This window comes from Leucopleurus acutus (genome assembly GCF_964270905.1).
Source record: "Leucopleurus acutus genome assembly, chromosome: 5".
Lineage (NCBI taxonomy): Eukaryota > Metazoa > Chordata > Mammalia > Artiodactyla > Delphinidae > Leucopleurus > Leucopleurus acutus.
The window spans coordinates 8,550,279-8,577,315 of record NC_139147.1 but is presented as its reverse complement, the minus strand read 5'-3'; the positions used below and the strand labels follow the sequence as shown (position 1 = coordinate 8,577,315).

The following is a 27,037-nucleotide window of genomic DNA, read 5'->3' as shown; positions in this document are numbered from 1 at the left end:
AGAGTAGATAATGGCCTCAGTCCCAGAGGGCTGGCTCTTTCTTCCCTGGGGGCAGCACAGCACCAAGCCCCAACTCGGTGCTAGCCTGCATGTCACTTATACCAAGCCCATTGTTGCTACTAGTATCATCTCTATTTAACAAAGGGAGGGCTGAAGCTTAGAGACACTGCCTGGCTTGCCTGAGTTGGCGCCACCTGCAAGTGGCAGAGCTGGGACACAAACCCAGGGCTTTCTGACACCAACCCCTGGGAGCTTAACCCTATGCTATGCAGCCTGCCGCTTCCTAGCAATCCTCTTCCCTCCCTCCAGCAGGACTTCTTTTCACCTTGGCCAGTTAGAACATGTTTCTGTCCTTTAAAAGCTCATCTGCTCTATGATAGGGAAACCTCATATCACTTTTCTGACTAAAATAAGGTTCGGAGGGATGGGTGGAGGTGGGGTGGGAAGTCTGTCCCCCAGGGGACATCTGGCAATATTGGGAGGCATTTGTGCTTGTCACAGCTTGAAGGAATCCTACTTGCGTCTAGTGGGGAAAGGCCACTGATGCTGCGCCACAGCCCGTAATGCCCAGGATGGGCCCACAACCGAGATGGAGGGGCCCAAATGTCAACAGTGCTGAGAGTGAGAAACGCTGGTCTAGAAAATCTGCACCTTGGAGACCATGGTCCTGGTCACTCTCCCAATTCCCCTTCTTTCTCCTCTCTTGCCTACCCACGTCCCACGGTGGCCAGCACAGTCCGGCCGGAGCTCAGAAACAGCTCCTCCACTACAGGGGCCGCTGCTTACTTCTGTGCTGCCCCTGCTTTCGGGCTCCTGTTTCACTTCACATTTTCAGGTCTAGTTAGTTAATGATGCAACCTGTGAAATTCTGGGTTCTCAACCAGGTGAACAGGACATCTATTCCAAGATGAAGAGAAAGTTCAGGTGTTTATTTTTCATTGTCTCAACCTTTTATTCAGACAGCTACTACAGGCCTTCCAGGTATAAAGCACTACGCTAGGCTCTTTGAGGACCAAAATAAAACCAATCCTGTGTTCCAAGAGCTGGTTGCTTTGTAGGAGTTAGAACCGGAGCACAAATAACCCTGCTTCAAGCAATCCAAGGGAGGTGCCCTAAAAGTGGCCTAGACATTTGAAAGCGCTGCATGGCATCGGAGGAGGGAGAGTTTGTAGCTAGCAGTTTCCAGGAAAGGCATTTGAGCCAGGACGCTCAGGGCAAATAGGACCTGGAGGTGCAGAGAAGAGAACAGGAGCAGGATACACGGGTGGGGGGAGGCTGCAGAAGTCCAGCAGGACCTCGAGGACAGAAGAGCAGCAGGAGCAAGGGCGGGCAGCCCAGCACGGGTTCCGGAAGGGACGGCACACAGGCCACCGCACTGCCCCCGGTCCGACCAGGCTGGGTATGGTTCGTGTGCAGATGGTGACATCTGGCCGGGGACGAGAAGGGCAGGATGTAAGAGAGGCCAACCCAGCACAACGGGGGGCCTATTTCAACCACCCTGTAGCTGTAGTGTGTAAGCTAATTAGACTCGGTGAAAAATGAATATTCAGGACCTCCCTGGTGGCGCAGTGGTTCAGAATCTGCCTGCCAATGCAGGGGACATGGTTCGAGCCCTGGTCCGGGAAGATCCCACATGCCACAGAGCAACTAAGCCCGTGCTCCACGGCTGCTGAGCCTGCGCTCTAGAGCCCACAAGGCACAACTGCTGAGCCCATGTGCCACAACTACTGAAGCCTGCGCACCTAGAGCCCGTGCTCCACAACAAGAGAAGCCATCGCAATGAGAAGCCCATGCACTGCAACGGAGAGTAGCCCCCGCTCGCTGCAACTAGAGAAAGCCCACGCGCAGCAATGAAGACCCAACGCAGCCCAAAATAAATAAACAGGGCTTCCTTGGTGGCGCAGTGGTTGAGAGTCCGCCTGCCGATGCAGGGGACATGGGTTCGTGCCCCAGTCCGGGAAGATCCCACATGCCGCGGAGCAGCTAGGCCCGTGAGCCATGGCCGCTGAGCCTATGCGTCCGGAGCGTGTGCTCCGCAACGGGAGAGGCTGCAACAGTGAGAGGCCCGTGCACCGCAATCAATCAATAAATAAATATTCAGTTAGCCAAAAAGTTCATTCGTGTTTTTCTGTAAGCTGTTACAAACGAACTTTTTGGCCAACCCAATACTAAGAGAGTAGATCCTAAAAGTTCTCATCACAGGGGAAAAAAATTTTTTTTAATAACTATATGAGGTGATATATGTTAATAAAACCTCCTGTGGAGATCATCTTACAATATACGCATGTCAAGTCATTATGCTGCACACCTTCAACTTACACACTGCAGTATGTCATTTATATCTCAATAAGACTGAAAATAAAATAAGAACGAAGCCAATCCAAAACCATACAGATAAGAAGATAGGGCTTCCCTGGTGGCGCAGTGGTTGAGAGTCCGCCTGCCGATGCAGGGGACACGGGTTCGTGCCCCGGTCCGGGAAGATCCCACATGCCGCAGAGCGGCTGGGCCCGTGAGCCATGGCCGCTGAGCCTGCGCATCCGGAGCCTGTGCTCTGCAACGGGAGAGGCCACAACAGTGACAGACCCGCATACCGCAAAAAAAAAAAGAAGAAGATAAGGCTGAGCTGGACAGCAGCAGAAATGGGATAGGAACTTTGGTGGGAGGTTCTTAAGGAGAATGGGGACACACCCCCGGGTCCATTGTTGAGGGCAAGCTTTCCACCTCCCCACCCGCTACCCCAGCACCTGGCAGAGCCTTTGCACACAGCGGGCACTCAGAAAGTGCTTGCTAAGTTAACAAGTGAGGCTACAAGGTCAAAGTTAAAGCCATGAAAAAGCTAAACAGACTAATTTAAATTTTTACTTTATTTTCCTAAGACTAATTAACCTGTTGCTAGGGTTAAAAATATTTTCCCCACAACAGAATTTTATCTTCTCAACTGCTTAGTGCAAGGTGAAGTGTCCAGTTCAGGGGCTGCACGCTGGGCCTGTGAAGGCTGGTGACAGTCTGAGGAGCCTAAGCCCATGAGACACAGCAAGGATGCTGAGCGCCCGATACAAATCTCACACTTCGGCATACATGCCAATGACTTGACGTAATACGGGAAACATGTACCCTGGTCCCACATACCATGACTATGAGGACATGGCCACATCGGAGGAGCTTAGCGGGCAGTGGAGAGGACTGCTTCTCCATTGAAGCACTCATGACAGAGCCCCTTTCAAAGTCATGATCTTAGCATCTTGCTTCATGAATTAATACAATAATTGTTTTTAGCCTGACGTTAAGAGCTGTATGTGGGGAGGGAGGCTGGGAAGGAACCCCCTTATTTTTATTTTATATGTTTAATTTTTTTTAGATGAATGAATCTTTTTTTAAAAAAATATTTATTTATTTTTGGCTGCGTTGGGTCTTCATTGCTGCGTGCAGGCTTTCTCTAGTTGCTGCGAGCGGGGGCTGCTCTTCCTTGCGGTGTGCAGTCTTCTCATTGCTGTGGCTTCTCTTGTTGCGGAGCACGGGCTTCAGCAGTTGTGCCTCACGGGCTCTAGAGCGCAGGCTCAGAAGTTGTGGCACATGGGCTTAGTTGCTCTGCGGCATGTGGGATCTTCCCCGACCAGGGCTCGAACCCACGTCCCCTGCATTGGCAGGTGGATTCTTAACCACTGTGCCACCAGGGAAGTCCCAAGAACCCCCTTTTTATATCCATAAGAAATTCTTCCAGGAAAAGGAGGAGGGGGATACAGCAAGTGGAGGTTGGGGAATGGGAGAAAGGCTTCATGACTGTGTCAACTGCTCTCTTTTCCTTGTCTTCTTAATAACTGACACCAAAGCATTCAAAAGTACTGATGTAGCAGGTACATCTGTCCCTACAGCTGGCTGCAAATGGCCCTAAACGAACATGCACATTGAACTCGGGCAGCCACAGACAAGGGATAGCTTTGCTGAGCACAGCCTGTGGTAAATGAAGGTAGGAAATGAGAAGGTTTGTTCAGGCCTATAAAATAATCCTTTTCACCAGAAAGCACCACAGATAAATAGACCCATCCAGTCCAATGTGCTTCAATAAGAAAGAAAGAAAGGAAAGAAGGAAGGGAGGGAGGGAGGGAGGGAGGGAGGGAGGAAGGAAGGAAGGAGGGAGGGAAGGAGGGAGGGAAGGAAGGAAGGAGAGAAAGAGAGAGGGAGGGAGGGAGGGAGGCAGAAAGGAATAAGAGGCTTGCCCTTACTAGGACATTTGACAAATCTGACAAAAGGACAGAAAGGGAATTCTGGAAAATAATCACAGCAAGTCTGAAGCAGCTATAAACCTTGCAGCAAGCCTGAGGCAGCTATAAACGTTGCAGCAAGCCTGAGGCAACTATAAACCTTGCAGCAAGCCTGAAGCAGCTATAAACCTTGCAGCAAGCCTGAAGCAGCTATAAACCTTGCAGCAAGCCTGAAGCAGCTATAAACCTTGCAGCAAGCCTGAGGCAGCTATAAACCTTGCAGCAAGCCTGAAGCAGCTATAAACCTTGCAGCAAGCCTGAAGCAGCTATAAACCTTGCAGCAAGCCTGAAGCAGCTATAAACCTTGCAGCAAGCCTGAAGCAGCTATAAACCTTGCAGCAAGCCTGAGGCAGCTATAAACCTTGCAGCAAGCCTGAAGCAGCTATAAACCTTGCAGCAAGCCTGAGGCAGCTATAAACCTTGCAGCAAGCCTGAGGCAGCTATAAACCTTGCAGCAAGCCTGAAGCAGCTATAAACCTTGCAGCAAGCCTGAGGCAGCTATAAACCTTGCAGCAAGCCTGAGGCAGCTATAAACCTTGCAGCAAGCCTGAGGCAGCTATAAACCTGACGGTGCTTTTAAACCTCCAAGAGCACTCTGCTGCCAGCTTTGCAAAAGCAGGCTGAGGCTCCATATGAAGGAATCATTCAGACGCATACTACAAACACAGCTGAACTGAGATGTGCATGCATGGTGGGGATATGACGGTGATGAACTGCACGTACCTGGTACCCAGGAATGGACCTTACCGCCTCCACGACAGCCAGAGACATCAGATGCTGGACAAACGGAATCCTCTGTCCCAGCTGGGATCTCAGTGGGATGGAGACGAGCAGGGTAGAAAGAGCGCACCCCACGGGGCTCAGCCAAGCATTCCTTCCCCGCCCTGCAACACAAGCGCCATCAGGAAACCGGCCATTCTGCACCATGAACAGACTCAGATGCACATAACGCCAGAAAAACTGCTGGGGCCTCAGAGCCACACACTAAAGGCCTGTCCCACCTGAATGGCTGACGAACATGCTTGGTTATTCCGGGGTTAACTCAACACAGAGAAGCTTCTTAAAATCCGAAGCTCTGTTGCTGAACAAGTTTCCAATAAGTAGCATGATGTCCCCCCTCTGTGAGCATGTCATTTATACTTTGATGATAAAGTCTTACACAGTGTCTGAACATCACTCTCAGTTTAATTCTCACCATACGGCAATGCGCAGGTGAAAACAGAGACAGTGGGGAAACCGGACCGAATCTATACTGGTCCAGGAGAGGTCCTGGAAGCCATTTGCTAGAAGTGATCCCTACTGTGATGGTCCCATAACGCTGTGAATACATTAAAAACCACAGAATAGTACACTTTAAAGTGGGGGACTGTATGGTATGTGAATTATATCTTGCTTTTTTTTTTTAAAGGAAGCTGAATTTGAAAAATGATCCCTGATATTAACTCTCTGAGTTATTTTTCTTAAAAACTACAAGTCAAGAAAATAACATAATCAAAACGAGAGGTATAATCAAACTTCTTCCATGTCTTTTTTTAAACCACCTTATTGAGCACCACAGCCTTGAATAAAATAAATTTTTTTCCTCTCTTTGAGTTATGTTCAAAAGACATGCTCAAGAGAAAGAAGCGAAAACAGTGGATTTCTTATTTCATTGCTTCTTCTGAGAAAGGCATAAGAGCCTCTGAGAGTTAAAAGGACGTTTGGGTCGGCCTGCTGCCAGCTGGGGGTGGGGAGAGACAGGGGCCAATCGCTCCCCGTATGACCACTGAGCACGAATCTGCTTGCGGCTGGACCCCAGATGGATTCTGGGAGGATGTGGGCTCTTGCCTCCCGAGAGTCAGCAGGTGTTGGAAGCTCTGGGCAGCCCTTGGCTTCTTTGTGGTCATTCTGTGAATACGCATTGATCGTTGATCGAGTGTCCACTCCGTGCAAATTCCAGTGCCAGCTGGCAGACGAAAGACCCCTCTATGTGACCCTTGGTATAGACACAGAAGGCACCTCACAGAGAACCTTCAGGAAAATAAACGTCTCTATAACATAGTTATTATTCACACACTGCAATGCCTAGAATGTGTCAGAGAGAAGAATTTACAAGACGTAGGTAAATGAACATTAAAACCATCACAAGCGGACGTCAATTAATTAAACATCTCAGTTTAAGAGAATGCTTTAATTCTTCTAAGGTTCAATCTTCTAATTGATTTTCCTCCCTCTTCTCCATTTTAGGGGTGTGTGAAAACAACTTCTGACTCGAGTCATGTCGATGATCAGCACATGCAATCAATTGGCTCTCTGGCCAGGAGAGTCACAGATTTTAGAAAACAAAAACCACAGAAACAGTAACAAAAGATGACTGACCTTTGCCCTGCGTTTGGTGGACTGCGATGGCGATTAAACCCATTTCCTGTGGCATCTCAAACATCAACCTGCAAATGGTGGGAAAGACCAGTCAGCCAGAACAGTGACACGACATGAGAACCGAGAGCTGAAAGTGGGGGACACTGTTTGCACTCATTTGTGAATGTGTTAGTAAGGAAGAGCCATCTTACGGGTTTCAAGGGATACTGACCCCATTCCCAGCCTCTGTAGTGAGAATGATGGAAAAGGGACAAAGAAAACGCCATTTAATATAAAAAAAGATGGTTGGGGGGGGGGCAGTGTGTGTGCACGTGTACCTGCCCAAGCTGTCATTAGGTTTATTCAAGACATTGTTAGATTACATTTCCTTGGAATATCCTATCAAATTCTTTCTTCCCCCGCTGATGTGGTGTCCCTTCTTCGAATGACAACTAGCAATTCCTGACATTTGTTTCTACTTACAGTGCGTTTCTGTCTGAACACTAGAACATAATCATAACAGAAGTTTCTGATTATTCAGAAAACTAATATGGTGGCAATAAAGCTGTTTAAAATACACACTATCCCCTGAGAACTAATTATGTTTTAACTATAGTAAATAAATCTACACCTTCTGAGAACTCAGGAGAACCTTGGATCCTTTTAGGCTTCAGTTCTGCTTTTAAAATGGTTTTATTTAAAAGAATACAAACTTCCCTTTGGGGGATAGTTAGAAAAGTGCACTATATCTCCACCAAATGAGTTGACATTAACTTTTTTTTCTTTTCTCTCTTTTTTCCCCAGAAAAGGAAAGGGGAAAAAATACCTCACTCTGAGAATTTCCTCCCAGTTCCATTCTACACATTTAACTCCACGTTAGGAAGGTTTTCCTGTGCCTTCCCAGGAGCTGCTGACCAGGTACTGAGCAGGCATAGTTCACCGTCGGGTTTATCAGACAAAGCGAAACAGCAGGTTTGTCCACGGTCAGTGCCGCTGCAGAGGCCTCTTTGAAATACTTTTCTGGGGGAGGGAAGCGGCAAGGGCAGGAATGACAGCGAGGTGGTATTTTGCACAAAGTTTCCACGAACGATTCCAGGGTTTCCACAGCACCCCCGTGCTGAGGAGAGGGATCACGCTCTAATAGCCCTTCATCCTCTCCTCCCGGCTCAGGGAATGGGGTGGAACTTTACACATGGTAAGAGACAGAAAATACTTAAAGGCCAAAACAACCAGGGGGTCTCTGCGCACGCAGGCGGGCTGGCAGACCCTCGCAGGGCGCAGGCAGGCCCGGTGGGGAGGAGCCAGAAGCCCCCTTGACTTGCTAAGAAGAGCCTGGCCACATCAGGCAGGGGCTGGGCTGGGCTGACAGCCACGGGGCATTCCCAGCGAGCAGCCAGCCCCCCTGGCTGGGTGCCAAGCCCACTTCCATTTCACATGAAATACAGCTCCAGAAGTATTTCTCTTGGACACCATGAATAACCCATTGAGATCGACTCTGCCTATACACTGTTGGGCTCCAAGAATAAAGCATCCTTTTCTTGCGTTGGAGCGGCAGAAAACCCTAAGAAGGAATCTTTATCTGCGCAGGGAGGTAACACTGTCTCCTAGGAGCCTCCTGCTTACCAGAGAGACCCAGCAGCCCTTCACCTGGGCTCCTACGGCACGAGCTCCGGGGCGAGGACGCCTAACACATTTTTCTGTGGGACGGGGTGCGGGGCATGATTCTGCACGTGTGAGCAGACTGTGAAGGCTCTCTCCATGGCAGAAATCTAGGATGTTCTGTAAATGAACATGTAGACAGTAGAAGGTCATGTCTCTAGGAAGCGGTGGTGATGGTGGAATTAGGCGAGGGGAGGCGGGGAGGTTCAGAAACCAAGCACAGCCTTTTCTAGAACAAAGAGAAATGATGAAGGGAACATATGCACTAAACTGCTGGAGCGCTGGCAGCAGTTAACAGGGCAATTGATGAGAAGACTGAGCTTGTGCTGCTGAAGGCCAAGAGGAAATTCTGCAAGGAGGGAGACAATGGGGGGGCGGGGGACTGGGGGTGGTGTAATGCTTAGTTTGAGGCCAGTGGAGGCCGCCAGATTTATTTGTGCTATCTAAGATAACTCTGGGGGCCAAACCACACGGCTCACGGTCAACAAAGAAGTATTTATGAACGTTTGCAAAATCTCAATTTTGCATCTCTGAAGATGAAGTCTCTAGGTTACTTCAGCAGAAAGGAGACACCATAAATGCATTTCCATCCCCAGTTGATGTCATTCTCACAAAAGGAAATAGAAAAAGGAGGGGGAAAAAAGAATATAAAAAAAAAGGAGTGGGTTACATAATGACTACCTCCCTGCCTCTGCTTTTTTTCCTTGTTGGCAAAGGCTGCTTAATAAATGGTTTCTGTGAGTGGCAGCAGAGGGCATGCACTGTATACCAACAGGGCACGCGAGGAAAGTGCTCTGTTTTTGTACACTTCCCTTTGGTCTGAAACATCCAGAGCTCCCAAGGCTCACTTGGCAAACAGGACAGCGTCCTGACCACTTTGTTACTAAGGACATCACAGTTCCTACTGGGTTCCCTGCCAACCGGAACGTCCTGAATTTCACGTTGTTGTTGGAATTAAGTTTCAATAATTAAAACTAACCAAGGGACTTCCCTGGAGGTGCAGTGGTTAAGAATCTGCCTGCCAATGCAGGGCACACAGGTTCGAGCCCTGGTCTGGGTAGATCCCACATGTCGTGGAGCAACTAAGCCTGTGCGCCACAACCACTGAGCCTGCGCTCTAGAGCCCGCGAGCCACCACTACTGAGCCCATGTGCCACAACTACTGAAGCCCGTGCGCCTAGAGCCCGTGCTCCGCAACAAGAGAAGCCACCACAATAAGAAGCCCGTGCACTGTAAGGAAGAGTAGCCCCTGCTTGCCGCAACTAGAGAAAGCCCGCGCACAGCAAGAAAGACTCAGTGCAGCCCAAAAATAAATAAATAAACTTATTTTTTTAATAAAACTAACCAAGAAGACAGGCCACTATGAGTTAGTGAAAATTCTGAATGAACAAAAGTTTAAATCCAGACCCAGTCAATCCACTTTGAGGATTCAAACCTAAGGAAATAGCCCACATTCACCACTGTGTTATAAAAGTAAAAAACTGGAAATTACATAAGAGTTCAGTAGGGAAATGGTTACGTAAATTACATTACATGAGGTCAGTGGAATAATTGGTAACCATTAAAAATGATAGTTATGAAGACTACGTAGCAACACGGAAGAAATGCTTTCAATAGAATGTTCAATTTAAAAAGGAGGATACGAAAACTACATATACTTTTATCCCAAATGTGTAAAATTCACAGAAAAAGGGAGGAAGGAGATTTGACAAAACAATAACTGTGGCTACATTAGGATGATTTTTTTCTTTATTTTTTTAAACTTTCTTTAAGATGACTGCTTACCTTTAATTTTAAAATACTTTTGAAAAATTTGGGGGAAAGAAGCATGGTTTTTATGTTTAAATATAATATTTGTAAACATTTCAATGAATAGGACTGAAAGATCTGCTTTAAAAATAAGATAATAACAGTCACCTTCAGCACACATTTTATTATAACCAATGAGCAAGATCTTATTTGACAAGTAATTAATGAGCAGAAACTCTTAAAGCCAGTCTGTTCATATGCAATGGGAGCCTTAAACTTTTTACACCTTCTGACTCAGTGACTATACTCCTAAGATTGAATTCTAAGGAGTATTCAGACAGGGAAACAAAATAATTCAGGGACACAACTATTCATCACAGCATTACACAGTGAAAAAAATCATAAATAGTACAAACTGTCCAAGACAGAGGAAAGAAAAAAAAATCATAGTATCCCCACATGAAAAAACATCATATAGCCATCAGTGATACAGGCAAATGTCCACTGAACACCACTAGATGACTTAAAGAGGGTAGAAAATCCTATATACAGCATGATTCCAATGATGCTTTAAAATATACTTTTAAAAATTGTTAGGAAATATACCAAAATATTAGCTGTGGTTACTTTAAGGAGTGTAATTATTGGAAAAATACAGCAAACTACAAAGCAGAAAAGTCATCCAAAGAAGTCCTTCTTCTCATTAGAAATGTATATTCTTCTATACTTTTTCCCCTTAAAAAATACCACACACACACACGATATATTTTACAAAAAAAGTTCCTGATGACTGGAAAAATTGCTTATTTTGGAACTCTTAAAATAATGTAAATATTTAGTTATGGACACATTTTTATTACGTTGATAATAAAAAAGGCTTAAAAATAGCATCATGGTATGATCCCATCTATGTAAACTATGTATTCCTATGTGCATATATAGAAGAACACAGGACACCTATTAACAGTGGTTATCTCCAGAAAGTGGAAGCAGAATTATATGATGATTTAAATTTCTTCATTATGCTATTCTAAGGAATCTCTGGGTGGTAAGATTTCCAGTGTTTATTTTCTTTATACTTTTCTGAATTTTCCACTATTTCTATATTTGGAGTACATTCATTTTAAAATCAGGAAAAATGCTATTAAAGAAAAGATTTATTAAAATCCAACTTTTCTTTAACCTACAGCTCACTAGCTGGTGAACAACCTCCTCCTTTCTGAGAGATCGCAGATCTGCAACGCAAGAGCAGCCCACTGTCCGAGCGTTACCAGGCTCACTGTACGAATCCTCCTGTAATGCACAAATGGCGATGCCTGTCCCTCACACTCATTCCCTGGTGGAGCATGTGGCTTGTGTGAGGTGGCAGGCTGAGTCCAGTTACCGTCCATGCACAGGCTCCCTCAGAGCTGGGGAGATGGCATGCAGAAGGCTGCCAGCATCCTTGGGGGTCTCCACCCTGGGAGCCCTGCGGAGCTTCATCAACTCACGCTGGTGCCTGTGTTGTGCCCTGTCTTCTCCCCCCAGTCTTCTCAGTTGAGACTCTCCCTCTCCCAAGCCTTCAGAAAGACATTCTCAGAGAAGCCCCCACCCCTCCATGTTTTCTATGTGAAAAAAAGACCCAATACAGGGGTAGGGATGAGGTGGAAGGAGAACAGGACCCAGGCAGTCACACACTGATGGCTAACAACTTATTTCTGATTTTGAAAACCTTTACTGGAAGATGAACTCTCACTATTCATAACTGTATTTACTTCTGTGTAGTTCAAAGGAAACTGTGTTAAACTTCATTTCAAAAACTATTTCTTTCAAATGTATTAGATTGTGAACACCAACTATTATATTTGGGCATCAGTTTTTAAAAAGTTAACAAGCTAAAATATAAAGATATTTTATTTTTTAAAGAGTCTTACTCTAACAGTACAATCAAATTTTTAAACAGTTGCCTTCTATTCAAGAATGCACAGGATTGTTTTTTGAAAGTAAATGAGTAGTGTTTTCTGCTCCCAAGAACACGCAGACTGGAGCAAGGAGGGTGGGAGGGCTCTGCCATGCATGGGGCTGTGGTCTAGGGTGGAAGGTGCTGGACTCCGACCAGTGACTTCTGAGCGGAGAGCTAGCCATGTGGGGGGGCAAAGCTGAGATTGCTCCTGGCAGGAAAGGAAAGGTTCCAGAGGAACTTGAGAAACATTGCGGTGGAGATGACTCAGATAGGAAATGGGACAGATCTGAATTCAAACCCCGTTGTTGATATGAGCTAACACTGAGTAAGGGGCATGTCTCTCCCCCTCTTCAGTCACCTAGGAAATGGTCTCGCTCTCCGAAAGATTGGAGCGTGAAGGAATACACAAGATGCTTTGACACAGGGTAGGGGCTTAAATGTATCACTTGCTCTTTGTTGTGTAGATCCCAGAAGGCCTTCAATTTCCTCTTCTTGGAGATAAAAAGGATGGTCAGAGAGAAGATGGGGAGAACAGTGGTGGAAAGTGTATGTTTCGGGACCCTTCACAAATTCTAGAGGAAACGCCTCTTCTCTGTACCTCTCGCCCGCCTCCCCCATCTCTCTTACCTACACACACACTAACGTGATTGGAACCTGGACTAAAAAGCTCTTAGATGAACACAACTGGGTTGCAGAATCCTCATTTCCAGTTCTAGGGTCTCTGAACCCACTCAGCAAAGCTATAAACCGATGGTTGAACTAGCTATCTGGCTTTTTAAAAATAACACATTATTTAGGTTGTTGCTTACAAATACCTTTGGTCACTTATACACAGCGGCACAACAGTTTTACTAAATATATTCTTCCATTATCTTCTGGATTGGACACTTAAAACTACAGTGACCTGTCATCAATCCACCTTTTTGGAACGCTGTCAGATAAGTAAGCTTTAGATCACATTCCTTTGTGTTTTCTGTATAAGAGGATGTGCATTTCAGTCAGAGGCAAAGTGGGAATTTGGACTGCTCGAGAGTAGAACCATCACCGCCTTCCCCCTGGGTGTTCCCAGAAGCAGAGGCCCCACCTGTATTTCTGCTGAAGGATGTCTGTGGGTCAGATGCTCTGTTAGATTTCCATATCTCCTAGCATACCAATCATTCATAGATTTTCATCTAATCTTCCCCATTTCCAACATCATACAGAACAGCATCTACACTACTGCTAAATCATTTAACTGCTCACAGGGAGGGAGTCCTGTGGGTTCAGCTTCCAGAATGAGGCACCTTGCTAGTACATCAAGCATTTGTTGATGTTGGTCTGTATTATTCAAGATGAACACAAACCATTGTTTCTTACCCCTGACGCTGCACCAAAGTACTGGATGTCTGAGCGCCTCCTCCTACCTTAGGCCAGTGCTGTTGCAGGACTCACAGCTAAACTTGTGTAGACTGAACTATGGCACCCACAGCTACCTCCGAGGCCAAGCCCGCAAGACAGTCCTGACCCTAGATCCTCGGCATAGTTAAACTTGCCACCAAAAATGGGAACTCAGGTCATGTCTAACCCCTCCACTAGGAGTCCCCAGATCACAGGATCTTCTCAACCCACTTCTCAGAGTCCATCATCTTCAACTGGGTGTGGAGGGGCTCCACCATGGAGCCATCACCATGGCTCATTTACCGCAACAGAGGGCCTTCTGTTTTGAAATGCAGCTGCCATTTCAGAAGACGGACACTGGCTCATCTTGACCATGTCTGTCTCCAAGCAGACATCTGGGAATCATTTTCTTGAAGGCACTGTAGATGTTTCAACTCGGTCACCTGGAATCAATGCCGATTTTCTGCACTTTACATGCATTATCTCATCTAAGCTTTACAAGTCAGATGAGGACACAGGCTTGGAAAGGCAAAACCACTTCTATAAATAGGCCACTGAGTCAGCAAATCAGGAATTGAAGTCAAGGTCTGGTTGGTTCTAAGACCGATGATATTTTGTTTTTCATTTTGTTTTTAACCTTTTACTTTGAAATAATATCAGACTTACAGAAAACTTGCAGGGATATAGTATAAAGAATTCCTACATGCCCTTCACCCAGCACCCAGATTCCCCAACTGTTAACTTTTTACCAAATAGGCTTCTCCGTATCTGTCTGCCTGTCCGTAATTCTTTTTCCTGAACCATGTGAGAGTAAGCTGCAGCCATGATGTCTCTTTATCCCTATATACTTCAGTGTGTCTTTCCTAAAAATTAAGGGTATTATTTTACATAATCAGAGTACAATTATCAAAATCAGGAACTTACCATTGATACAACACGGCTATCTAATCTGGGGGTCAGCAAACTTTTTCCGTAAAGGCCAGATAGTAAATATTTTAGTCTTTTGTGAGCCCTATGGTTTCTGTTGCAACTATTCAACCCTGCTGTCTGAGCAAAAAAGCAACTGTAGACAATATGTAAATAAATAAATCTGGCTGCGTTTCAACGAAACTTTATAGACACAGAAATTTGAATTTCATATAATGCTCATGTGTCACAATACAGAATTTATTTTAATTAGCAGACTTTCTTTTTTGAGTGGCTTTAGGTTTATAGAAAAACTGAGCAGGGAATTCCCTGGCAGTCCAGTGGTTAGGACTCCATGCTTCCACTGCAGGGGGCCATGGTTCGAGTCCTGTCGGGGAACTAAGTTCGCGCATGCCGTGCAGCGTGGCCAAAACAAACAAACAGCCCCCCCAAAAAAACCAGAAAAGGAAAACCCGAGCAGAATGTACAGGGTTCCCATATACTCCCTCAACGCCCACCCCATCCCAGTTTCCCTATAATTAACATCTTATATTAGTGTGGTACATTTGCTGTAACTGATATAATTGTATATTAATACATTGTTATTAACTGAAGTCCATAGTTTAATAGTAGGATTCACTCTTTGTATTGTACAGTTTCACGGGTTTTTTGACAAATGTATAATGACATCTATCCACCACTACAGCATCATATAAAATAGTTTCACTGCCGTAAAAAATCCCCTGTGCTCCACCCATTCATCCTTCTTTTCCTCCCCTCACCCCTGGCAGCCACTGATGTTTTTACTGTCTCTATAGTTTTGCCTTTCCCAAGATGTCATAGACATTTTACTTTAAAAAAATTTTTTCCAACCATTTAAAAATGTAAAAACAAAATTCTGCGTGCTCAGGTGGTACAAAAACTGGTAGCAGGCCATAGTTTGCCAGCGCGTGATCTAATCCACGGAATTTGGTCAGGTTTCATCCATTGTCCCAACAAGGCCCTTCACAGTAACACACAATCTGCCTTCTGGTTGAGGATCTAATCCAGGACCGTGTGTTGCATTTAGTTGCCATGTCTCCTTAGTCTCTTTAATCTGGTTCTGTTCTTCATTTTGTCTTTCATGACCTAGACATTTATTGAAGAGTGGAGGCAGTTATTTTATGAAATGTCCTTCAATTTATTTATGTATTTATTTATTGTTTAATATTTATTTATTTTGGCTGTGCCGGGTCTTAGTTGCGGCACGTGGGATCTTTTTTTTTAGTTGCAGCATGCGGACTTCTTAGTTGTGGCATGGGGGATCTAGTTCCCCAACCAGGGATTGAACCCGCGCCCAAAGCATTGGGAGCGTGGAGTCTTGGCCACTGGACCACCAGGGAAGTCCCTGTCCTTCAATTTAGATGATCTGAAATCTCATGATTAGACTCAAATTAGCATTTTGGCAGAAACACACATTAGTGAGAGTGTATCCTTCTCAGTGCATGGTATCAGGAAGCACACAGTGTTGCCTTGTCCCAGTATTGGTGAGTTAACTTTGAGCCACTTGGGTAGGGTGGTGTGTGCTAGCTTTTCCACTGTAAAGTTATTGTTTTTCCACTGTAGTTAATTAAGTACTTCTGGGGAGATAAAATATATATCATGTTCCTCATGAAATTTAATCTACTAGTGTTAGCATCTGTGGAGGATTTTACTTGAATCAATTATTTATTTGAGGGTTGCCGAAGAGTGGTTTTTCTGATTCCATCATTTCTTCCGTGTGTACTTGTTGGGATGCTACTATAAGGGAGAGCCTTTTCTTCTCCCCGCACTTACTTTTCTTTCTTCCTTTCTTTTCAGCAGAATGGACTTGTGGAGCCTTATTTATCCAAGAGAATATTTAATTTCCTATCATTATTTATTCTGATGCTCATATTATGCCAGATTTGGCAAGTAGAAGCTCCTTCAAGCTGGTGTCTGTCTCCTACTGACAAGTGCGTGTCATCTTTCAGCACTTCCCTACTTTTTTGGCCTAAGAAGAGGTTCCACAACCATCTTGAACTTTCTCAGAACCAGCCCCTGGAATTGGCCTTTTCTCCAAGGAGCTCTGGTTCCTTTTACTGGAGAATGGTATTTAAAAAACAAATCTGGGTGTTAGGAAAGAACAATAAAGTATGTGTGTTTCCTTCCTTCTTTCCATCTATCCATCCATCCATCCATCTTAAAAACCACGAATTCACTGAAAACTCCCAGTTCCAATCCAACAGCACTAGGTCCACTTTATTCTCCCCCTTTTTATATTTGTAACTTCCTTCTCCAATAATGAGGTCTGGCTCTCATTATCTCAAACATATTGACTTATTTGCTCAATACTCTAACATGCAAAAAGTGGTTTCACAATTGCTGACCCATGCTACTGTGAAAAACAAACTTACTAACTAGGGCTCAATATTTATCTATAGTTTTTTTTTGTCTTTAGCCTAAGGCTATATAGTCAAATATTGTGTTTTAAAGTTTTTAGGGTTTGTTCTTTTTCTCTCTTACCTGAGTGTGGTTATGTTAGTCTTCTGAAATAAGGTGAGGTTTAACTGTACTTCCGTATTCCATTATAGGGTCGTGCTCCCCTCCCTCCTTGTTTCTTTAATCTTTAACTTGGTTCCAAGAGTCAAAACTGTACAGAGGGACTGCCCAATGACAGAGCGGTTAAGAATCCGCCTGCCAGGACTTCCCTGGCAGTCCAGTGGTTAAGTCTTCGCCTTCCAATGCAGGCAGTGCAGGTTCAATCCCTGGTCGGATAGCTAAGATCCCACATGCCTCACGGCCAAAAAATAAAACAGAAGCGATATTGTAACAAGTTCAATGAAGACTTTGAAAATCTTTAAAAGAAAAAGAATCCGCCTGCCAATGCAGGGGACACGGGTTCAATCCCTGGTCTGCAAAGATCCCACATGCCGTGGAACAACTAAGCCTGTGCACCACAACTGCTGAGCCTGCACTCTACAGCCTGCGAGCCACAGCTACTGAGCCCACGCGCCACAACTACTGAAGCCCGTGTGCCTAGAGCCAGGGCTCCACAACAAGAGAAGCCACCACAATGAGATGACCACGCACCGCAACAAAAAGTATCCCCTGCTTGCCGCAACTAGAGAAAAGCCCACACACAGCAAGGAAGACCCAACGCAGCCAAAAATAAATTAAATAAATAAATTTATTAAAAACAAAACTGTACAGAAAAGTAAACTCTGAGAAGTGTCACATTTTCCCCCACTTATCCCTTCTATCTAAGTCTCCCCAACAAACTCTTTTCTATCATTAACAATTGAACTAATCTCACTACTTTCTGGTTTATTCTTCCTGTGTTTCTTTCTGAACAAATGCATAGATACTTGCATATTTTCTCATTTCTCTTGCTTCTTTACAGAAAGTTACCATTTTGTATTCTACTGTCTTTTGGGTTTTTGCATTTCCTATAACCTGAAAACACTGTTTAGACATTCACAGAGCTGTTCCTTGTTCTTCTCTAAAGCTGCTGCATAGTGTCGCATTGATGGGTGGAGCATAGTTTATTCAACCACTCTCCTATGTGCATTTAGGTGGTTTCCAAAAATGACAGTACGTATAATGTATACCCTTGTTCACAGGTATTTTTGTACTGTTGGCAATGTATCTTCATGGTAAATTCCTAGAAGTGCGATTCTAGGTCAGAGGATAAGTAACTGCATATTTAACTTCATGAGATACTACCATAGTGTGATATCACACTTTTTAGTTTTTGCCAATCTGATATGTAAGAGTGGTATTTCACTGTAGTTGTAATCTGCATTTCTCTTGTATGTGCAGTTTTCATTACACTTACACACACACACACACGTATAGTGAATTACCTGTTCGTGTCTTTTGCCTATTTTTAAGAGTTTCTAATATATTAGGAAATATTAATGCTTTATCTGTGTTATCTTGCCAATATTTTCTCCAAGTTAACTGTCTTTTGACTTTATTGATGGTGGTTTTTATCATACCACAATTTACTTTTTCTTTTTAAATAGTCAAATGTACCGATTTTTTTCTTTTACTGCCTCTTGTTTTTGTGTCTTCAGAGCCTTTCCCTATACCCAAGTTATGCAGGAACTCATTCACTTATTTCTAGTACTTAAAGGGCTTCACTTTTTAAATTTAGAACTCTGATCCGTGAGCTTATTTTTGTATATGGTGAAAGTTATGGAACTGATGTTATCTTTTTTTCCCAAATGTCTCTCAAACTTTCCCAGGACCATTTGTTAAAAATTATACCTTTGCCCTAGGAACCTGAGATGCCACCTTTATTATATACTAAACTTCTGTATGTACTTGGGTCTATTTCTGTACTTCCTATTCCTTTCTGCTGCTCTCTCCATTTATTCATGTGCCAGTAAAGCACCGTTTTAATTACAGAGGCTTTGTAGTGTGTTTAAAATCTATCAAGCCTAGGGCCCCCTCATGGCTTTTCTTTTTCACTGTTTCCTGGATATTTTTTTTTCATTGTTTTCTTGCATATATATATTTTTTCCAAATGAATTTTAGCATCTACTTGTCTGCCTGCATTTAAAAGAAACAAACCAAAAAACCCAAAAACATAAAGTATTTTTAGTAAAAGTGCATAATTTATAAATTATCTTGGAGAGAACTGACATCTTTGTGGTGTTGAGTTGTCCTATCTATGAGCAAGGAGTGTCTTACATTTGTTCAAGTGTACTTTTTTCTGAAAAGTTATGAAAATTTATATTCAGAGTAAGACGAAATGGGGTCCTTACTTTTAAGAATGGAAATAGAGTTGACCAAAACTTTTAAAAATTAAATACCACCACACTTGTCCCAAAGTTTATTAATTACCTCTGCCTTGCATGTCTGAAGAGGTATTTTCCCTGCTCTACACACATTCAGTTTCAAATATGCCGGTCGTTCCTAACCAATTTTACATAAAATATCAATACTATAATAAGCAGTTTCCCTACCTACAGAGCCAAGTGGCTGCTGAAACACCTGGGCAGACAAAGCATTGTGAAGGTAATGAATTTCTTCCTCTAGAAAGGGAAGCTCCACCCTGCCACTTACTGGGCCCTGTTTTTCCACCCCAATACCATTGCCATTTCAAGGGTAATTATGAGGGAAAATTCCCTACCCCTACTAGCTGGCCCCCAAACCATTGCTTCTTTCACCACCTTGCTGCCCTAGATATCAGCCTTCCTCTTTCCCTCTCAGGCTCAGACGTCTCTCCAGTGGCTTCCCTGTGCCCCACCCGGCAGAGATCAAGCAACATGCCCGAGCTTGCTCTACCAGGAAGCTTAGCACCAGCTGAAATCTTCACTCAGTGGGACAAGGGGCCTCTTTCTTTAATGCGGGGCTTTGCTCCATGACATGCTGGGTTTACGGCCCTCATGAACTAAACCTGTTCAGAATCCAATTCTAGAACAGATTTTCGTTCAGATGGTTATTTTCCAATCCTCCCTCCCCAATCCCATTTTCTGCCCAACTCTGTTGACCCCCCGAGGCCGGCTTCTGGTTGGGCTCCCTGCGAGCAGAACATTTTATACCAGCTCCCTTACTGAATTCCACCATTGTTTCAGTTACTTTTACCTTTGATTCTCTAAGATTTCCCAGGTGTGCCATCACATCAACTGCAAACGGAGATAGTTTTACTTCTTTCTCAATTTGTATGCCTCTAATGGACTTTTCTTATCTAGCTGAATGGGCTAGTAGTTCCAGGATGGTGTTAAACAGAAGCTGAGTATCCTGCCCTTGCTCCCAGCCTTCGGGAAATGCTCTTAGGATTTCCCCAATTAAGTAGGACACTAGCTCTGGGTCTCAGAGAATCCCTCTCTCTCTCCCAACATTGGGCCTTGTTTTCTGCTCTCACAGATCCTCCAGGGGGCTCTGGGAAATACTATTTCCTCCCTTGCCCCTTCAGAACCAGGGGTGGCAAAGGATTCCCTCTGTGGCCAGTCTCTGGAGACACCCCACATGTAGGGTCTGTCGCCCTGCCCTCGCCTCCATAAGCTTCCCCTTCACCTCAGTTGGATGACCTCAGGTACCCACCATGTGCCCAGTGCAGTGGAAGTACAGTATTCTCAACCCTATTTCAGCAGGACACTTGTGAGTGGAGAGGAGAATGAGCACAGAGGAAAAGGCAGCTTTTCCTGGGGTTTCCTGAAACATTTCTCTCCTCGTAGCTTTGTCTTCGTCCTGCCTCTTTAAAAAGGAAGTGCTTCCCATTTGTTAATTTTTGAGAGTTTTTACTGCCCTTTTATTTTGCTGGATGTCTTAGAATCAATCTTCTTGATATGTTTATATATTCTTTTCTATTTAAACTTTTTTTTTTTTTAATCTAAAAAACATAGGACCATACCGCTGAAGGTGTCAGGAAACATGCTCAAATAAGGACGGGCTGCAAAGCCTGCTCTGCCAACAAAATGCCAGTAAAATCTGAAACCCAGGCTCAGACCCACTGGTAAGGTTCCAAAATCTAAACCTTAAAGAACTTCTTTATTCCAGTAAATGAGCTTCCCTGTGAATACCATCAAAATCCTGTGCTTTAATGAGTGAGGGAATATCAGAGGAAGGGGTGGAGAAGGAAAGAATTCGGACGAGTATGAAATTTAATTTAAAAACTATTATGAGGGCTTCCCTGGTGGCGCAGTGGTTGAGAGTCCGCCTGCTGATGCAGGGGACATGGGTTCGTGCCCCGGTCTGGAAAGATCCCATATGCCATGGAGCGGCTAGGCCCGTGAGACGTGGCCGCTGAACCTGCCCGTCTGGAGCCTGTGCTCCGCAACGGGAGAGGCCACGACAGTGAGAGGCCCGCATACCGCAAAAAAAAAAAAAAAAAAAAAAAAAAACTATTATGAGAAGTTTAATTTCCCCCTCCCCCAAGTAAATACATAAATCTTTCCCATGCATTTTGTTTCATTTTCCTTCAAAAAAACTCAAATGTTTTAAGGTATCCTGAACCATCGGAAACAAGGACAGAGTAAGTCCAGGGGGGTGGAGTTTTTAATAATAAATATATATATTTACTGTAATATACATTTCCTATTTATTAAAATGCCATGTTAGATATATGGGAGATATATGCAAAGAAATCTTAAGTAAAGGTGCATTCTCACTGAAGGTTTGATCAAGCCGGGGGAAAGGACAGTACGGATAATCAGCAATACAAGGCCACGTGTGCCACCTAAGTCGTAAGGACAGTAAGAGGTGTCAGGGTTAAGGGGGAAACAGCGCACTTCATGCAGGGAAGAGTGGCGGGGGAGGGGGAGAGGTCAAGGCAGAGCAAACCCGAATCGCATTTAAAGATGTGAACACGTGTGGAAAATAAGCTCGCCTTGGTTTGCCTAGGGCACTGTCACTTCCACTCCAAGTCCTGGTGTAGCTCAGCTTTGGATGCTCTTCTAAGAGCATCCCCCAGGGCCAGGTGGGATGAGGCGCCACTCTAATCTTAACAGGAAATTGGCAATTAAGTGTGTATCTTTGGGGGAGTCCTGGGCCATTCCAACTCCGGCACAGCCACCATTCAGCGGGTACTTGGTCTGACCAGACTGAGGGACTGCTGGAGCAGGGATCCTCTGCCACAGCAGCGGGTCAGAGAAAACCCAATGGAGATGCTTTGCTGGGGGCATCTCTGGGGGTCACCTACCTATGCCAAGCCCGCATCTCTTCGTAGATAAAACTGGACTCTACCCCTTAACCTCACAGGGCCTCGTGAGGAAGAAACAGGTCGCCCTGCACGGGCACCCTGAGCAGAGTGCCTGGCACACTGCCGGCGTCTAGTTAACTGACCCGGTGGAAGGGATGAATGGTTCCTGGGCGGTATCTCCTCTAGGACAGGAGGTAACTCTGGCACTCCAGATTAACACAGGGCACACTTCATCCTAGTTGGAGATGCTCTATCACAAGGACATTTCTGGAAAAAGAGGAACCATCTTGTGTCTGTCTCCATTCTACCTCCCCGTGACGGTAAGGAAGATTAAAAGACCTGTGAAAACACCTGATAAAGCTATCAAGTGCTGAGTAATGCTGGTGGTTGTTATTGCCTCCTGGCTGATAAAGATCCGGACCACCTGTGCTGATGGCCAGGCCAGAAGATGCCTCTGCTGTTGGCCCATCAACCAAATGGTTGTCAGGGCTCCTGATGCAACGTAGCGGCCTCGTGCTTGTTTCTTTTACTTGTTATTTCTCGGGTTGGCTGGAGTTTGGTCATAGGTTTATTTTCTGTTTCCATTCTGCTGGATTCACTCAACTCCCTCTAGTAAACATTTGGTGACCATTCCCCATAAAACCATGGCGTATCCTAGAGATAGCAGTTTGTGTTCCAGAAGCTGTACTGTGAACGCATCCCCTTTGCACCCATACTAAATGCCCCATGGAGCGCCCAGCAGAATGCCTCTGAGGAACACACGCAGCCAGCAAATCTGAGGGGCACAGCTGATTACCCACCGTACCCGTGTGCTGGGTCCACGATGCAGCTGGGCCGGGCATGCGCGTGCGCAGAGCAAAGCAGCGCAGTACAGGGGACCAGAGTGAATTCTCCTGCGGAACGTGGGTACTGACACACCTTTCGACCCACTGCTCACGCGGTCCCAGTGAATGACCCTCAGCAAGCCAAGAACAGTGAACAGAACTTAACATTCTAATGAAATCGCGATTGCTGGCTGTGCTTTCACATAGTGAAACTACCTGGAACTTCTCTTACCGCTTTTTACGATAAGCATTAAAACGCAAATGCAAAGAGGAAGATGAAAGTTCCTCCTGCAGACCCCGTCTGTAATGAGGCAGAGGAAGACTTGAGGGCGGGGTCTGGAAGAGAAGTTTATGCACTGCGTTACAGCCGGAGATCATTATAGAAAATGAGTGTGTTATTAAAGGTATCCTGAAGTTATAAAAACTCAGAGGATTTTTAGTGAGGATGAATAAGTTCTTTCGTAAAGATGAAGAATTCATAATACTCTGGAGCAAGGGGGAGCTCCGAGTGCAGTCACCCCATATCCTATAGCGTGGGGTGCAGTCATATGCAGGAGTTCTTTAATTGCTAGTAGTTAGATTTTGTTGTTTTCGTAGGGCACTGTGTGTGTGTGTGTGCGTGTGTGTGTAAGACGAGGAATATATTCTTTGATTAAGAAAGTTCTAGTGGGTATGAGAAAGTCCCTCCAGTTAGCAAATGAGTGCCCTGATTATCCTATTAGAAAAAGGCAACAAAATAAACCATCTCCTGCAGCCACACAAGCCACCTGACATAAGTTGTTTATGCTTCTTAAACAGTACACACCACCTCCTCAATTAGTTGTCACAAAGAGAATGAAATCTTTGAGTCTGACAACTGTAGTCTGGTGTGGTGGGAAAAAAGTTCTCTAATGCAGTTCTACTTTTTTCAAATGCATTCAATTAATTAAAGTATGCTAAAGAATGACTTTGGGCTTGAACTACTAAAGTAATTTAAATATTTTGCCTATAATTTTGCTTGTGCCCATCAACAAAGGAAATTCCAATTTTATCTCTGTTCAGATAATCATAAATTCTAAATTCAAGGAGGTTAAATTGTTTTCCTTTACCACGGTTAGAAGTATGTAGGATATTTAATTTATGAAAGCAATAATCAACTATATAGGTAGTTTGAAAACCAGAAATGAAAGCTTTAATCATTCATCCTAACACCTATTATCACTTTTCCATATTTTCTACTCCCTTCTCAGATGTATGTTTTTTTGTTTATTTTTTTGTAGTACGTGGGCCTCTCACTGCTGTGGCCTCTCCCGTTGCGGAGCACAGGCTCCGGACGCACAGGCTCAGCGGCCATGGCCCACGGGCCCAGCCGCTCCACTGCATGTGGGATCTTCCCGGACCGGGGCACAAACCTGAGTCCCCTGCATCGGCAGGCGGACTCTCAACCACTGCGCCACCAGGGAAGCCCTAGATGTATGTTTTAAAAGGTTTTAATCTACTAACTATAATTTATTTTAACCTGCTTTTTTAATTGATCTGGCCATTTCTCTATATTGTTAGTCTCTCTGTTGATGGATAGTATTCCAAGTGATTGTATACGATGTATTTAATTATAAATCATCCAGAGTATAGATTTTCCCATATATCTGATTATTTCTAAGGGTAGATTACTGGAAGTAGGATTGTTGGGTCAAAGGATATGAACTTATGATTCCTGATAACTACTGCCAAATTGCTTTTCAAAAGGGTTTTCCAGTTTACACTCCCACCAAGATTTAAACAAGGTGTAGGAGTATCTGTACCTGTTTTATTATATCCTTCCCCATCTTGGAGATCATTTAAAAACATGTTTTGGGGGGCTTCCCTGGTGGCACAGTGGTTAAAGATTCTGCCTGCCAATGCAGGGGTCATGGGTTCGAGCCCTGGTCCGGGAATACCCCACATGCCTCGGAGCAACTAAGCCTGTGCACCACAACTACTGAGCCTGCACTCTAGAAGAGCCCGTGAGCCACAACTACTGAAGCCCGCAAGCCTAGAGCTCGTGCTGCGCACAAGAGAAGCCACCGCAATGAGAAGCCCACGTACCGCAAAAAAGAGTAGCCCCCGCTCGCTACAACTAGAGAAAGCCCGTGCGCAGCAACAAAGACCCAATGCAGCCATAAACAAACAAACCAACAAATAAAATAAAATGCAGTTAAAATAACATGTTTTGGTTTGGTTTTTGGCTAATTTAGTGGGTGAAAATGATGCTCAATGAATTGTGAATTCATTCATCATTGTCCTATGACGTCCTCTTGGCTCCTATATTCTGAGTAAAGACAAAAATAATCACAGGGCTTCCCTGGTGGCGCAGTGGTTGGGAGTCTGCCTGCCGATGCAGGGGGCACGGGTTCGTGCCCCGGTCTGGGAAGATCCCACATGCCGCGGAGCGGCTGGGCCCGTGAGCCGTGGCCGCTGAGCCTGCGCGTCCGGAGCCTGTGCTCCGCAACGGGAGAGGCCACAACAGTGAGAGGCCCGCGTACCGCAAAAAAAAAAAAAAAAAAAAAAATCACAAAGATGTATTCTGTGTTTGGCTGCTTTTCTCCGAGTCTTATGTTTCTGTTCATCCACGGAGAAAGATCCAGAAGGCAGCAGGAATGCTCCGATCTGGTCTGTCAAGACTCAGACAAGCAAGGGGGGCTGTCTGCCCTGGAAGGAGGGTCAGGCGACGCTATATAACCCTTCTGGCAAACCATCAATTCAGTCTGCCTGCAGAGCCCTTGAGTTTCCAGAAGCACGAGATGGCAAATTCTGGTGTTCTCTCCATTAAAAAAAAAATCATGGAGGCAGCAGAATTTTAAGTCATTCTGTTTACCAGCACTGCCTATCTGTGTTGATCTGGCACTGGTGTGGCTTCTGATTTTTTTAAAGGAAAGAATTCAGGTGTTGGATAATGTGCTTTGTAAACAGAATGAAATGAAGTAATAAATTAAGGTGTGCCTTAGTTCGAGCTTGCTTATGTTTACAGTGGGTTAAATATAACTTATCGAAAATCTTCTGGAACATGAATCATAATAGAAAAGATTTCACATTGGGAAAAAAGCAAGGTATGGGCTTGTCCAAAACAAAATCCATACACACCTTGCTGTGCCTTGGGTAACCCTAAAAAACACTTTTGATTATAAAAACTTCCAAACACACTTATAGCCGGCAAGGACGGTGTAAGGAGCCCACACTCCGCGCTATCAGCGTCAACAGTGCATTAAGCCTTTTAATTTTTACAAACGGGAACGCCACTCCCACTGTTCACCCAGCTCTCCTTGCCAGGAGTCCAGTCTTCCCAGCAGCCAGTGACTCTCAGCAAGGCAGCTTTTAGCCCCTGCAAGAAGCAGCACGTTCAGCTGCCAAATTCCTGCTGGGTCGGCCAAGAGGTAGGAACCAAAAATGAAAAAACATGAAGGATTTGTTTTCTAAAAGCAATACATCAAACACAAAAAGAGCTCCTTTGTATGAATTTTCAGTACGGGGAGCCACAGAGGAGAAAATCATTCTCCTTCACGGGAGGAAGCAGCTTGACCTCACCTGTGACTTTGCTCTTACAGTGTGGATTTTTCTCACCCCATTAAATGTAACCTATTCTATGTGGGTTTGTACCGTATGAAACAAATAGAGAGTGACGGGGAAACCGCCAATGGGCAGGCTGGGGCTGAGCCCAGCACCAGCGCCCTGGAAGGCGGGGCCCTCACTGTGCCACATAAGCAGGGGGCCACAGGGCCATGTGGAATGTGTCTGTTTCAGAGGGGCCTGTTTGCTAGAAGCACGAGGATTATGTTTCGTGGCTTTAGAAACCTTGTGAGGAGGCCCCCCCAAAAAAACAATCTTTGCAAAGGGAAGAGGAAAAGGGAAAGAAAAGAGGGGGAAAGATAAGAAAAAAGAAAACCCAGGTTAGAATGCAGTGTCCTCTCACCACTTACAAAGGGCCAGTTAGGATGGATGGAGGAACAGGATATCTGTGTAACCTCAAAGTATGTTCCCACAAATTCCCTACTGATTACTAGAGGGAGGACTTCCCTGGTGGTGCAGTGGTTAAGAATCCGCCTGCCCATGCAGGGGACACAGGTTCGAGCCCTGGTCCGGGAAGATCCCACATGCCGTGGAGCAACTAAGCCTGTGTGCCACAGCTACTGAGCCTGCGCTCTAGAGCTCGCATGTCACAACTACTGAGCCCGTGTGCCAAACTACTGAAGCCCGCACGCCTAGAGCCTGTGCTCCGCAAAAAAAGAAGCCACCGCAGTGAGAAGCCCGCGCACCGCAACGAAGAGTAGCCCCTGCTGGCCGCAACTAGAGAAAGCCTGCACGCAGCAACAAAGAC

The 27,037-nt window shown here is 44.9% G+C and overlaps 1 protein-coding gene across 3 annotated transcripts in view; it reads right to left on the bottom strand.

Annotated features, from left to right (window-relative positions):
• Nucleotides 1-27,037, bottom strand: part of HLCS (holocarboxylase synthetase) — a 196,701-nt gene that overhangs the window by 8,753 nt on the left and 160,911 nt on the right. For all 3 annotated transcript variants that reach the window (XM_082840106.1, XM_082840108.1, XM_082840107.1), the window contains exons 7-8: nucleotides 6,624-6,691; nucleotides 4,989-5,149 (exon numbers count right to left, since the gene is read on the bottom strand). In XM_082840106.1, coding sequence (XP_082696232.1) covers nucleotides 4,989-5,149; nucleotides 6,624-6,691 — 229 coding nt within the window. The remainder of the gene's footprint in view (nucleotides 1-4,988; nucleotides 5,150-6,623; nucleotides 6,692-27,037) is intronic.